Here is a 13824-nt window from a genome sequence, read left to right as displayed (position 1 = left end):
ATTTTAACCTTTGTTGATTCACATCAAGAGAGACAAGATTTAGTCTCTTACACCCCCTCCACTTGACACCCACCCCTCAGGTATTTATAGACATTGATCAGATGCCCTCTTAGTCTTCTGGAGACTAAACAGCATCAGCTCTCTCAGTCTCTTCATAGCTCAAGTCCCCTAATCATCTCTTGCTTGCCTTCTTTTAACCTTTTCTCCTGTTTTCCCTCCTGTGCCATTTAATTGCAGGCTAGATAAGAGCCAGCAAAATGCTACAGCTAGTTTTGAAATATGCCATTGAGTGCAGGGAGATAATTAGAAAGCAAGCTAAACAGCACAGGTGATTAGCGACATCACTGTGCCACTTTTCCTTCATGGAGGGGTTAAGAGAGGGATGGCTTTTTCACTCTGTTCATTAATTTTTTGGGCAACTTGCAAAAATGTTGATTTCTTAGTCAAACTTGGTTGCAAATGCTGAAGAGTGTCACAAGTTGTTATGGTGCTCCTGAACAAAAAACGTGCCTGGGCAGCAAGGTCACACAACCTTTGATTGCCTTACAGAACTGTCCTAACCCCCTGTTTCCAAGCCATCTGAAGGTTGATTTTATACACAGGGCATCATTAATCAAAGAATTGAGTGGCAAAATAGATTATTAGGTTACATTTTTAGATACATTTATACACCATAGGATCATAGAATGGCTGGGGTTGGAAGGGACCTCCAAAGGTAATCTAGTCCAACTCCCCTGCAGTAAGCAGGGGCATCCTCCATTAGATAAGGTTGCCCCTAAGCCAGCTCCATCAAGCCTGACACAGTATCTCCAGGGATGAGGCCTCAACTACCTCAATGGGCAGCCTGTTCCAGTGTTCCACTACCCTCACAGTAAAGAACTTGTTCCTAACATCCAATCTAAAGCTACTCTTCTCTAATTTAAAACCATTGCCCCTCGTCCTATCACTACAGGCCTTTGTAAACAGTTCCTTTCCAGCTTTCTTGTAGGCACCTTTCAGATACTGGAAGGCCACTATTAGGTCTCCCCAGAGTCTTCTTTTCTCCATGCTGAGCAACCTTAGCTCTCTCAGCCTGTCCTTGTGTTCTGGGCATCACAGCAGAGCAGCCAAATGGTAGGACAGCTAGCCCCCAGCAAATCAGAAGATAGAACTTTCTTTTCAGTTGGTGCTTTACCCTTGACTTGTTGATGAAGGAAAGGTTGTCACTGTTGACAGCAAGATCAGTGATAATCCCACTGGCATTAGACCTGTCAGGAGGCAACTTAAACTGTGGGTCTGGAGGTACACAGCAAACACACCTACCTTTCTTACAGCCAGCAGAAGGGACCATGCAGGGTACTGACACCTGCTGTGTTTACTGTGCTTAAAGAAGTGGCCAAGAAACAAAGAGCCGGTTTCAGCTTTAGTAAAGAGTCACCACTTCGTATATCTGAAGATTGAATAGACTAGGAGTAGAATAGACTAGGAGTAGAATAGAATTGAATTGAATTAACCAGCTTGGAAAAGACCTTTGAGATCATCAAGTCCAACCTATCTCCCAACCCCATCTAATCAACTAAACCATGGCACCAAGTGCCTCATCCAGGCTCTTCCTAAACACTTCCAGTGATGGTGACTCCACCACCTCCCTGGGCAGCACATTCCAATAGCCAATCTCTCTGGTAAGAACTTCTTCCTAACATCCAGCCTAAACCTCCCCTGGCATAGCTTGAGACTGTGTCCTCTTGTTCTGGTGCTGGTCGCCTGGGAGAAGAGACAAACCCCCCACCTGGCTGCAACCTCCCTTCAGGGAGTTGTAGAGAGCAAGAAGGTCTCTCCTGAGCCTCCTCTCCTCCAGGCTAAACAACCCCAGCTCCCTCAGCCTCTCCTCACAGGGCTGTGCTCCAAACCCCTCCCCAGCTTTGTTGCCCTTCTCTGGACACCTTCCAGCAACTCACCCTCTTTCCTAAACCGAGGGGCCCAGGTGAAGGGAAAGCTGTCCAAGTGCAGAATTCCTACAGTAATTTAATGCACACCACAGGGGCCATCCAAAAATCTCATGAAACCAACATTCAGTCTCGAGCTCCAGTACCCATTCAATTGGGAACAGATTTCACACAAATGTATGTACTAACAATCTGAATTCTTTATTTCAGCCCAAACTTGTAGTAACAGCAAGTTTTGGAGTGGAACCGAAAAGGAAAGTGGAGTACGTATCCCTCCTAGAAGCAGCACTGGCGAGAGTACAGAGCAAACCTGATAAAGTCCTCATTTACAGGAGGCCTGATTTGGTAGGTGTGCAGTTGTTGTGCTTCTACATTGACTTTTACATGTGTGCCTTTTCTCTTTTCCAAGTCAGATCTTCTATCCGTTGCAGTTTGGGGTTGGACTTGATGGGAGAACTTTTGTCCTGGTTTGAGGCCAGACAGATCCTGTATTGCCCCGAGAGGGAGGGAAGAATGACACTCATCACACAGATGGATTGGGAAGTGATAGAAAGCTTAATGGAAGAGCAATTGGTGTTTACAGAAAACTGCAGAGCATAGTGGCAAAGATATCCCAAAGTATACAGAGTCATTAGCCTGGAGAAGAGAAGGATCAGGGGTGACCTCATTGCCCTCTACAACTACCTGAAAGATGGTTGTAGACAGGAAGGGGTTGGTCTCTTCTCCCAGGCAACCAGCACCAGAACAAGGGGACACAGTCTCAAGCTGTGCCAGGGGAGGTTTAGACTCGAAGTGAGGAGAAAGTTCTTCCCTAAGTGAGTCATTCGTCATTGGAATGTGCTGCCCAGGGAGGTGGTGGAGTCACTGTCCCTGGAGGTGTTCAAGGGGAGATTGGACGTGGCACTTGGTGCCATGGTCTAGTCGTGAGGTCTGTTGGGACAGGTTGGACTTGATGATCCTTGGGGTCTCTTTCAACCTTAGTTATACTGTGTGATACTGTGTGTGATAAGGTTGGAAAAGACCTCAAGGATCATCAAGTCCAACCTGTCGCCCAGCACCTCCTGACAGCTAAACCATGGCACCAAGTGCCACATCCAGTTCCCTCTTGAACACCTCCAGGGACGGTGACTCCACCAGCTCCCTGGGCAGCACATTCCAATGGCTAACAACTCTCTCTGTGAAGAACTTTCTCCTCACCACCAGCCTAAACTTCCCCTGGCACAGCTGGAGACTGTGTCCTCTTGTTCTGGTGCTGGTTGCCCGGGAGAAGAGCCCAACCCCCACCTGGCTACAACATCCTTTCAGGTAGTTGTAGAGAGCAATGAGGTCTCCCCTGAGCCTCCTCTTCTCCAGGCTAAACAACCCCAGCTCCCTCAGCCTCTCTTCACAGGGCTGTGCTCCAGACCCCTCTCCAGCCTCGTTGTCCTTCTCTGGACACCTTCCAGCATCTCAACATCTTTCTTGAAGGGAGGAACCCAGAACTGGACACAGGACTCAAGGTGTGGCCTAACCAGTGCAGAGTACAGGGCACAATGACTACCCTGCTCCTCCTGGCCACACTATTCCTGATGCAGGCCAGGATGCCATTGTCCCTCTTGGCCACCTGGGCACACTGCTGGCTCATGTTCAGCCAGCTGCCAACCAGTATCCCCAGGTCCCTTTCTGCCTGGCTGCTCTCCAGCCACTCTGACCCCTTACACCACACCAAAAAGCCTCCCAACACTTCCCTTCTCCCTACCTGAGGGTGTGCCCAGAACCCCCAGGGCTCTTTCTTCCCCCTCCCCCCCACTGCCAGGCTAGTCTCAGGCTGGCCAGGTCTGAGACTGATTCCCCCCCCCCCCCCCAACTTCTCCTCCTGGCATTAAGCCTAGCCAGGCCTAAGAGGCCACCATTACCCACAGGAGCAGAGATAGAAGAAAGAGGAAGGGAATGACTTTGCAGATGAATTTATAGGCTGCTTCCTGTGTCCACCTGCTGGGTTGGACACTTGGGACACCAGAGGTGTAGCTTATGTGGCAGTACCAGGAGGCACCCAGCCTAAACTGCCACAACTTTGTATCCCTGACATTTCAATAGTAAACAGCATTAATGCAACACTGAAATTACTGTGCAGAAACTGAATACCAAAAATTTGAATAATAGATTTGTAGGACCCAAAGCCATTTCTTCCTTATGATTTTCTGTTTGTTGGTTTGGTTTTTTTTTCCCCCAATAATTAGTGTGCAGAAAATTGAGTACCATAAATGGGAATAATAGATTTTGTAGGACCCAATTCCATTTCTTCCTTATGATTTTCTGGGGTTGTTTTTTTTCCCCCCAATAATTAGTGTGCAGAAAATTGAATACCATAAATTGGAATAATAGTTTTTGTAGGACTCAGTTCCATTTCTTCCTTATGATTTTGGAGGTGTTCAAGAGGGGATTGGACGTGGCACTTGGTGCCATGGTTTAGTAGTCATGAGGTGTTAGGTGACAGGTTGGACTTGATGATCTTTGAGGTCTTTTCCAACCTTACTGATTCTATGATTTTCTGTTGTTTTGTTGTTTCCCCCCTCCCCCCCCCCCCCCAATAATTAGTGTGCAGAAAATTGAATACCATAAATGGGAATAATAGATTTTGGGGGACCCAATTCCATTTCTTCCTTATGATTTTCTGTTTGTTGGGTTTTTTTCCCCCCAGTAATTAGTGTACAGAAAATTGATCACCACAAATTGGAATAATAGATCTTGGAGGACTCAATTCCATTTCTTCCTCATGATTTTGGAGGTGTTCAAGAGGGGATTGGACGTGGCACTTGGTGCCATGGTTTAGTAGTCACGAGGTGTTAGGTGACAGGTTGGACTTGATGATCTTTGAGGTCTTTTCCAACCTTACTGATTCTATGATTTTCTGTTGTTTTGGGTTTTTTTTCCCCCCAATAATTAGTGTGCAGAAAATTGAATACCATTAATTGGAATAATAGATTTTGAAGCACCTAATTCCATTTCTTCCTCATGATTTTCTGTTTGCTTTATTTTTCTTTCCCCACTGGGCAGGGCCATGTTCCTTTCGTCCCAGGCCGCGATCTTGACTGGGAGGAAGAGCTTGCAAAAGCACAGTGTTCTAAATGTGTCTCAGTTCCCTCAGACCATCCACTTTACATTCTGTATACATCTGGAACGACAGGCTTGCCCAAGGTAAAGGACTCTCTGTAGTCTAAGTGTCTGTGCCCAACTTATTTGCAGTTCCACTTGAGAAAATACTTAATTAAAAAGGTTGAACCTGTTTGCCAGAGCTCAGTGTTCTAAATGATAAGCGCTGCTGGAAGCGGTTTAATCTCATTTATTCACATTTCACTACTCCAAAGTCAGTGCCTAGGAATAAATCACATTCATTTATTTAAATAATAGCAATATAAACATAAACTTTGTTTGCTTCAAAGTTTTGTGCTCAGTGTAAACTTCCAAGCACAGTGTTTCTTTTATGCTTCGCTCTCTTCTGTGGCTTAACTGTTTCAGGTAAGTGTAGTACAGTCACTTGATGGCAGGGCTAGTCAATGTATCACTTGTGTGATGGGATGAAATGCTGAACAGTCTTTACAGATTAGATAATCTTCCCATAGATAAGATATAGTGAGTGGCATCACAGATTACATGGAATTAAGCATATTCTGAAGGCTTGGAAGATGTTCAGTCTGGAGAAGAGAGGGCTCTGAGGTGACCTAATTGTGGCCTTCCAGTATCTGAAGGGGGCCTACAAGAAGGCTGGGGAGGGACTTCTCAGGATCTCAGGGAGTGATAGGACTAGGGGGAATGGAATGAAGCTGGAGGTGGGGAGATTAAGTCTGGATGTGAGGAGGAAGTTGTTCAGCATGAGAGTGGTGAAGCTCTGGCATGGGTTGTCCAGGGAGGTGGTTGAGGCCCCATCCCTGGAGCTCTGGCAGAGGGGTTGGACTCCATGATCTCTTTGGGTTCCGTCCAGCCCCTGACATCCTGTGATCCTGTGACAAAAATCCTTTCTGCTTCTGTTTTGAAGGTGGGTACTTCAAAACAACATATGTGACTTGAGTGATGTAATTATATTGTCAGAAGGTGCCAGATAAAATCCTTTGCTACAAGAGATATTTTCATTGACTGTTAGAGTGGATTTTGAAACTGTCAGAGATAAAAGTTGTAACTTTTACTTCAGTGTGTTGGCTCTCCAGAGAAAAGCGTGGACACCTTCATAGTATCATAGTAGTGTCATAGTATCAGTCAGGGTTGGAAGGGACCACAAGGATCATCTAGTTCCAACCCCCCTGCCATGGGCAGGGACACCCCACACTACATCAGGCTGGCCACAGCCTCATCCAGCCTGGGCTTAAACACCTCCAGGGACAGGGCCTCAACCACCTCCCTGGACAACCCATGCCAGGGCTTCACCACTCTCATGGTGAAGAACTTCCTTCTCACATCCAGCCTGAATCTCCCCACCTCCAGCTTCATTCCATTCCCCCTAGTCCTATCTCCTAAGAAGTCCCTCCCCAGCCTTCTTGTAGGCCCTCTTCAGATACTGGAAGGCCACAATTAGGTCGCCTCGGAGCCTTCTCTTCTCCAGACTGAAGAGCCCCAACTCCTTCAGTCTGTCCTCAGACCTTCAATGACTCACCCTTACAAGAGGGAGATTGTCAATTATCACTAAGCTACAATGATTAACTTAATGAGTACGATAATTTTTTCATTCATTTCAAGAGCCTACTTCTGAATGACCCTGCAACTAAAATTATTTAGTTATGACCTTCATAACAGAACTTTTTGTGTTAATCTCAGAGCGGGGGGGGACTAAGGTAGGAGCAGAGGCTAACAAAGGCAATCTGCTTTCTGAAATTTGTGAAGTGTTAGTTAACTCTTCTCTGCTGCCCCACCTTCCACTGCGATGAGTTGCTGCATTTCCATGGTCTCTTCTTTCATGGACAAGGCCTGAAAATGGCTATTTCTTGTTCTTAACTACATAGCTAGAACCTGCTGTGCCTAGCACAGACAGATGGCTGCACTGTGATGTCTCCACTGCAGACAGTTGTTTGGTCCAATGAATCATACGCACAATGGGTTAGGTTGGAAGGGACCACAGAGGTCATCAACTCCACTGCCATGGGCAGGGACACCTCTGAACCAGACTCAGCTGCTCAAGGTCTCATCCAGCCTGGTCTTGAACACTCCCAGGGAGCAGGCTTCCACATGCTCTCTGGGCAACCTATTCCAGAGTCTCACCACCATTGTACTGAAGAACTTCTTCCTAAGATCCAGGCTAAACCTACTCCCCATCAGCTTCAAACCATTCCCCTTTGTCCTGTTGCTAGACACCCTCATGAAAAGCCCCTCTGCAGCCTTCCTGTAGCATTCCTTCGGGTACTGAAAGGCAGCACTAAGGTGCCCCCAAAGTCTTCTCCAGGTTGAATGACCCCAGCTCCCTCAGCCCATCCTCACAGCAGAGATCTTCAGCACAGCAGAGATGCTCAACAGAGAGCTGGCCCATGGTGCTCTGAGATCTGACGTCCCCCAGGGATCAGTGCTGGGCCTCATCATCTTTAACATCTTCATTGATGATCTGGATGAGGGGATTGAGTCAGTCATCAGCAAGTTTGCAGATGACACCAAGTTGGGAGCAGATGTTGGTCAGTTAGAGGGTGGAAAAGCTCTGCAGAGGGACCTCGACTGACTGGACAGATGGGCAGAGGCCAATGGAATGGCATTTAACGAGTCCAAGTGCCAGGTGCTGCACTTTGGCCACAGCAACCCCATGCAGAGCTACAGGCTGGGGTCAGAGTGGCTGGAGAGCTCCCAAACAGAGAGGGACCTGGGGGTGCTGATTGACAGCTGCCTAAACATGAGCCAGCAGTGTGCCCAGGTGACCAAGAAGTCCAATGGCATCCTGGCCTGCATTAGGAATAGTGTGGCCAGAAGAAGCGGGGAAGTCATTGTGCCCCTAGACTCTGCACTGGTTAGGCCACACCTTGAGTCCTGTGTCCAGTTCTGGGCCCCTCAGTTTAAGAAGGACATTGAGACACTTGAACGTGTCCAGAGAAGGGCAACAAGGCTGGGGAGAGGCCTTGAGCACAGCCCTGTGAGGAGAGGCTGAGGGAGCTGGGGTTGTTTAGCCTGGAGAAGAGGAGGCTCAGGGGTGACCTCATTGCTCTCTACAACTACCTGAAAGGATGTTGTAGCCAGGTGGGGGCTGGTCTCTTCTCCCAGGCAACCAGCACCAGAACAAGAGGACACAGTCTCAAGCTGCACCAGGGGAGGTTTAGGCTCGAGGTGGGGAGAAAGTTCTTCACAGAGTGAGTCGTTCGTCATTGGAATGTGCTGCCCAGGGAGGTGGTGGAGTCCCCATCCCTGGAGGTGTTCAAGAGGAGATTGGATGTGGCACTTGGTGCCATGGTCTAGTCATGGGGTTTGTGGTGACAGGTTGGACTCGATGATCCTCGAGGTCTCTTCCACCCTTGGCAATACTGTGATACTGTGATAGGAGATCCAGCACATTTCAGCTGTAGAGAGCAAGCGTTCCAAGACAAGTGTTTCAACTCACCACTGCACCATCACCTCCCCACAGAAACTGCAGTGCACCAACACTGAATTTCCACAATTGCAATATCACCAAGGTTGGAAGAGACCTAGGGTGCTTGGTTGCATGGTTTAGTTGATTAGGTGGTGTTGGTTGATAGATTGGACACGATGATCTTGAAGGTCTCTTCCAACCTGGTTTACCCTACCCTACCCTACCCTACCCTACCCTACCCTACCCTACCCTACCCTACCCTACCCTATCCTCCTCTACCCTATCCTCCTCTACCCTATCCTCCTCTACCCTATCCTCCTCTACCCTATCCTTCTCTATCCTATCCTACCTGTTGGAAAGGATCTTTTTCTGAAGCAAGAAAGGTTGGAATTGGGCAATTTTAAATCTCTTGCTGCTAAAATCCTCAGATTTCACTGGAATATCACTGCATCCTTCCAATGATCCTAAATATTAACATTCTCTCCTCCAGGGCGTTGTCAGACCAACAGGGGGCTATGCAGTAATGCTGCACTGGACCATGTCAGCTGTGTACGGACTCAAACCTGGTGAGGTAATTCTGCTTGTGAGTCATGTCAGTGTTTTTTTGAACTCCTCTTGAAAGCTCCTCACTGTTTTAATGTTGTTATTTCATTTTAGGTGTGGTGGGCAGCTTCTGATTTAGGCTGGGTTGTTGGTCATTCCTATATCTGCTATGGACCTCTCCTTCATGGGAATACGACGGTTTTGTATGAGGTATGGTCTGTTGTAAAAAGCCCTGGAAGAGGCAGCATGTCCCCCAGCTGATGATCCTGATGTTTATGCTTGTCTGTTCTTCATGCTGCCTGGGTTTAAATGGTGTGCCTATCTGCAGTGTTTCTTCTCTCTCATCCAGTAGAGTATCACAGTATCACTGAGGTTGGAAGAGACCTCGAGGATCATCGAGTTCCAACCTGTCTCCACAGACCTCATGACTAGACCACGGCACCAGGTGCCACATCCAGTCTCCTCTTGAACACTTCCAGGGATGGTGACTCCACCACCTCCCTGGGCAGCACATTCCAATGGCAAACGACTCGCTCGGTGAAGAGCTTTCTCCTCACCTCCAGTCTAAACCTCCCCTGGTGCAGCTTGAGGCTGTGTCCTCTTGTTCTGGTGCTGGTTGCCTGGGAGAAGAGACCAACCCCTTCCTGGCTACAACCACCTTTCAGGTACTTGTAGAGGGCAATGAGGTCTCCCCTGAGCTTCCTCTTCTCCAGGCTAAACAACCCCAGCTCCCTCAGCCTCTCCTCACAGGGCTGTGCTCAAGGCCTCTCCCCAGCCTTGTTGCCCTTCTCTGGACACGTTCAAGTGTCTCAATGTCCTTCTTAAACTGAGGGGCCCAGAACTGGACACAGGACTCAAGGAAATGTTCTTGAATGTTGTACTTCATCTGTGTGGCTGGTGATGGTCAGTGGGGCATGGAACTCCAGAACAGACCTAGAAATGGCAGATGGTAGAGTGTACCTGTGTTGCTCAGGCTTCAGCCACAGGCCATTGGACTGCCTTTATCATGGAACTAGGAGAGTATGTTGTGTTTTGTTTGTCTGGAGTTGACAGATTCTTACTGGATCTAAGTTGGAGACAACTGGGAGCTCTCTGGGTGGAGCCAGAAGTTTTAAGGAGACTTGTCTCTTTCCTCCCTCTACCACTCAAGGCACCTGAAGCCCAAACTCAAATGGCATTCAGGGCTTAGTCCTTCTTGAGGGATGAAACTCGATGGGTTGGAGAGGAGACTAGTCCAATTACAGTGGCCTGCAGCATCCTAACTTTCATACTCAGCAAAGCAATCATGCTGCCTTGCATTGCTATTCCTGGGGAATTGATTATTGGTTCTCTAATCACCCAGCAAGAAGATACAGTGTTGCTTGAATCATCTTCCTCCTTCTTCAGGGAGTGAATCCAGTATCCATCAGTGACAGTGAAAGTGTAAATGCACCAGCACTGCTTGCTCTTGAGTATGCTGAGACTTGGTTTGAGATTGAACACATCCAAGTGCCAGGTTCTACACACTGGCCACAGCAACCCCATGCAGTGCTACAGGCTGGGGGCAGAGTGGCTGGAGAGCTGCCAGGCAGAAAGGGACCTGGGGGTGCTGATTGACAGTAGGCTGAACATGAGCCAGCAGTGTGCCAGGTGGCCAAGAAGGCCAATGGCATCCTGGCCTGGATCAGGAATAGAGTGGCCAGCAGGAGGAGGGAGATCATTTTGCCCCTGTACACTGCACTGGTTAGGCCACACCTTGAGTCCTGTGTCCAGTTCTGGGCCCCTCAGTTTAGGAAAGATGCTGAGATGCTGGAAGGTGTCCAGAGAAGGGCAACAAAGTTGATGAGGGATTTGGAACACAGCCCTGTGAGGAGAGGCTGAGGGAGTGGGGTTACTTAACCTGGAGGAGAGCAGGCTCAGAGGAGATCTTATTGCTCTCTACAACTACTTGAAGGGAGGTTGCAGCCAGGTGGGGGTTGGTCTCTTCTCCCAGGCAACCAGCACCAGAACAAGAGGACACAGTCTCAAGCTGCACCAGGGGAGGTTTAGGCTGGAGGTTAGGAAGAAATTCTTCACAGAGAGAGTGATTGCCCATTGGAATGTGCTGCCCAGGGAGGTGGTGGAGTCACCATCACTGGAGGTGTTTAGGAGGAGACTTGATAGGGTGCTTGGTTGCATGGTTTAGTTGATTAGGTGGTGTTGGATGATAGGTTGGACACGATGATCTCAAAGGTCTCTTCCAACCTGGTCTATTCTATTCTGTTCTGTTCTATTTTATTCTATTCTATTGGTTGTCTGCCTTCACCTGGCATGGGGAATCCTGGTCATATACCAACTTCTCCAACACAGCATGATACCTACCCCAGTAATTGCTGTGCCTTTTTCAACAAAACTAGAGGCAGAAGTTGTTTTAGCTGCTCCATCATGGCATGCTAATCACCTCTGTTGATTTGTAGTGGTAATTAGAAATGTGAACCATTAAGGGAAATCTGACAGCAGCTCAGAGAGCATACAGGAACTGCAGAAGCCTTATGCATGTGCTGCATACTGAGGACATAGGAAGGTACATGGAACAAGCTTTGGTGACACTGTGAATACAGTAATTGTTAGAGCACCATGTGTAGAATGGTCTGGGCCAGAAGGGACCTCCAAAGGTCATCCAGTCCTACCCCCCCCCCCAGTCAGCAGGGACATCCCCAACTAATCAGGCTGCCCAGGGCCTCCCCCAGCCTCACCTTGAATATCTCCAGGGAAGGAGCCTCAAATACCTCCCTGGGAAACCTGTTCCAGTCTTCCACCACCCTTATAGTGAAGAACTTGTTCCAAACATCCAATCCAAATCTGCTCTGCTCTAGTTTGAAGCCATTTCTCCACATCTTGTCCCTGCAGGCCTTTGCAAACAGTCTGTCTCTATCCTCCCTGTAGCCCCCTTCAGATACTGGCAGGCTGCTATTAGATCTCCCCAGAGCCTCCTCTTCTCCAGGCTGAACACTCCCAGCTCCCTCAGCCTGTCCTTGTAGCAGAGCTGTTCCAACCCCCTGATCATTCTCGTGGCCCTCCTCTGGCCCCTCTCCATCAGCTCCATGTCCTTCCTGTATTGAAGGCTTTGCATATGTTTTGATTCAGTGACCAGAGCTAGGGATGACAGAGGATATAGAAACCTTATGGTGGAGCCTACTGGCAGTGTGGGAAGTGGGGTGCTACTGTCATCTATGAAATAGGTGAAAGAGACAGCCTGACACTTCCTAGAAGAGAATTCTCTTCAATCAAGGGAAGGAAGATCTGTAGGGCAGCTTTCTGCCAGAAAACTTCCAGCTATGTTTTTGTTCTGGTTAACAAGACCTCAAATGACATCTAGTGGAAGAGGTGAAGAGCATTGGCATTAAATGTTTTGCTCTACTAATCTGCTGTAATTCACCTCTCTTTGCTACATAAACAAAAGTCTGTGACACCATATGTGCCTGCATTCATATTTTCTGTTATTGTAGAATCACAGAGTCACAGAATTGTCAGGGTTGGAAGGGACCTCAAGGATCAGCCAGCTCCAACCCCCCTGCCATGGGCAGGGACACCTCACACTACAGCAGGTTGCTCACAGCCACATCCAGCCTGGCTGCAAAAACCTCCAGGCATGAGGCTTCCACCACCTCCCTGGGCAACCTGTGCCAGGCTCTCACCACCCTCATGGGGAAGAACTTCTTCCTAACATCCAATTTGAATCTACCCATTTCTAGTTTTGCTCCATTCCCCTCAGTCCTGTCACTTCCTGATACCCTCAAAAGTCCCTCCCCAGCTTTCTTGTAGCCCATTTCAGATCCTGGAAGGCCACCATTAGGTCTCCTGGGAGCCTTCTCCTCTCCAGACTGAACAACCCCAACTCTCTCAGTCTGTGTCCACAGCAGAACAGCTCCAGCCCTCTGCTCATCCTCATGGCCATTCTCTGGACACTGTCTCCAGCACCTCCAGATCCTTCCTGTAATAGGTGCTCCAGAACTGGACAGTGCTCCAGGTGAGGTCTCAGCAGAGCAGAGTAGATGGGGAGAATCACCTCCCCTGGCCTGCTGGCTATGCTTATTTGAAGTAACACCAAGTTTATAGCAGTGCATGTAGTAAGGAGAATATTAAACAAATGGTTATTCTTACTGTGAAGCTCAGTGTACCTTCTGTCTAGTTTACTGACTTGCTTGCTTTGAGTGCTCAGCATGGAAGTTTGCAGTAAATGCATTATTGATCTCTGTGATGCAAAGAACATCTGCAGTGCAACTGTGGTAATAGAAGTCAGCCATTTGTTTTGAGTTATTGCTTAGGTCCTTTTTGAAGAGGCCTCTCTTCCCTTTCCTTTCTTCCCTTCCCTTTCTTCCCTTCCCTTTCTTCCCTTCCCTTTCTTCCCTTCCCTTTCTTCCCTTCCCGTTCTTCCCTTCCCGTTCTTCCCTTCCCGTTCTTCCCTTCCCGTTCTTCCCTTCCCCCAGAACAAGAGGACACAGTCTCAAGCTGTGCCAAGGGAAGTTTAGGTTGGAGGTGAGGAGAAAGTTCTTCCCAGCAAGAGTAATTGGCCATTGGAATGTGCTGCCCAGGGAGGTGGTGGAGTCACCATCCCTGGAGGTGTTCAGAAAAGGCTTGGATGTGGCACTTGGAGCCATGGTTTAGTTGTCAGGAGGTGTTGGGTGACAGGTTGGACTTGATGATCCTTGAGGTCTTTTCCAACCTCACTGATTCTGTGATTCTACTTTAACTTACTCAACACAGGATGAATCTTCTGGGCAAAGTTTAGAGACAGACAAGCACAGCACAGGGCTACATCTTCTCAGGTCAACTGCTACATGGATCATTAACTCCCCAGTTAGTAGTAGTCCTCTAGCTAGG

The 13824-nt window shown here is 48.3% G+C and overlaps 1 protein-coding gene across 1 annotated transcript in view; it reads left to right on the top strand.

Moving 5' to 3' along the window:
• ACSS3 (acyl-CoA synthetase short chain family member 3) overlaps positions 1–13824 on the top strand; it is a 62610-nt gene that overhangs the window by 15677 nt on the left and 33109 nt on the right. The window contains exons 4-7 of the mRNA XM_054173921.1: positions 2136–2270; positions 4962–5102; positions 8930–9010; positions 9097–9192. Of these exons, the coding sequence (XP_054029896.1) occupies positions 2136–2270; positions 4962–5102; positions 8930–9010; positions 9097–9192 (453 nt within the window). The remainder of the gene's footprint in view (positions 1–2135; positions 2271–4961; positions 5103–8929; positions 9011–9096; positions 9193–13824) is intronic.

Source organism: Dryobates pubescens, chromosome 27, assembly GCF_014839835.1.
Source record: "Dryobates pubescens isolate bDryPub1 chromosome 27, bDryPub1.pri, whole genome shotgun sequence".
In the NCBI taxonomy this organism is placed as follows: Eukaryota; Metazoa; Chordata; class Aves; order Piciformes; family Picidae; genus Dryobates; species Dryobates pubescens.
The sequence above is the reverse complement of the archived record's forward strand: the minus strand, read 5'-3'. Positions and strand labels throughout refer to the sequence as shown.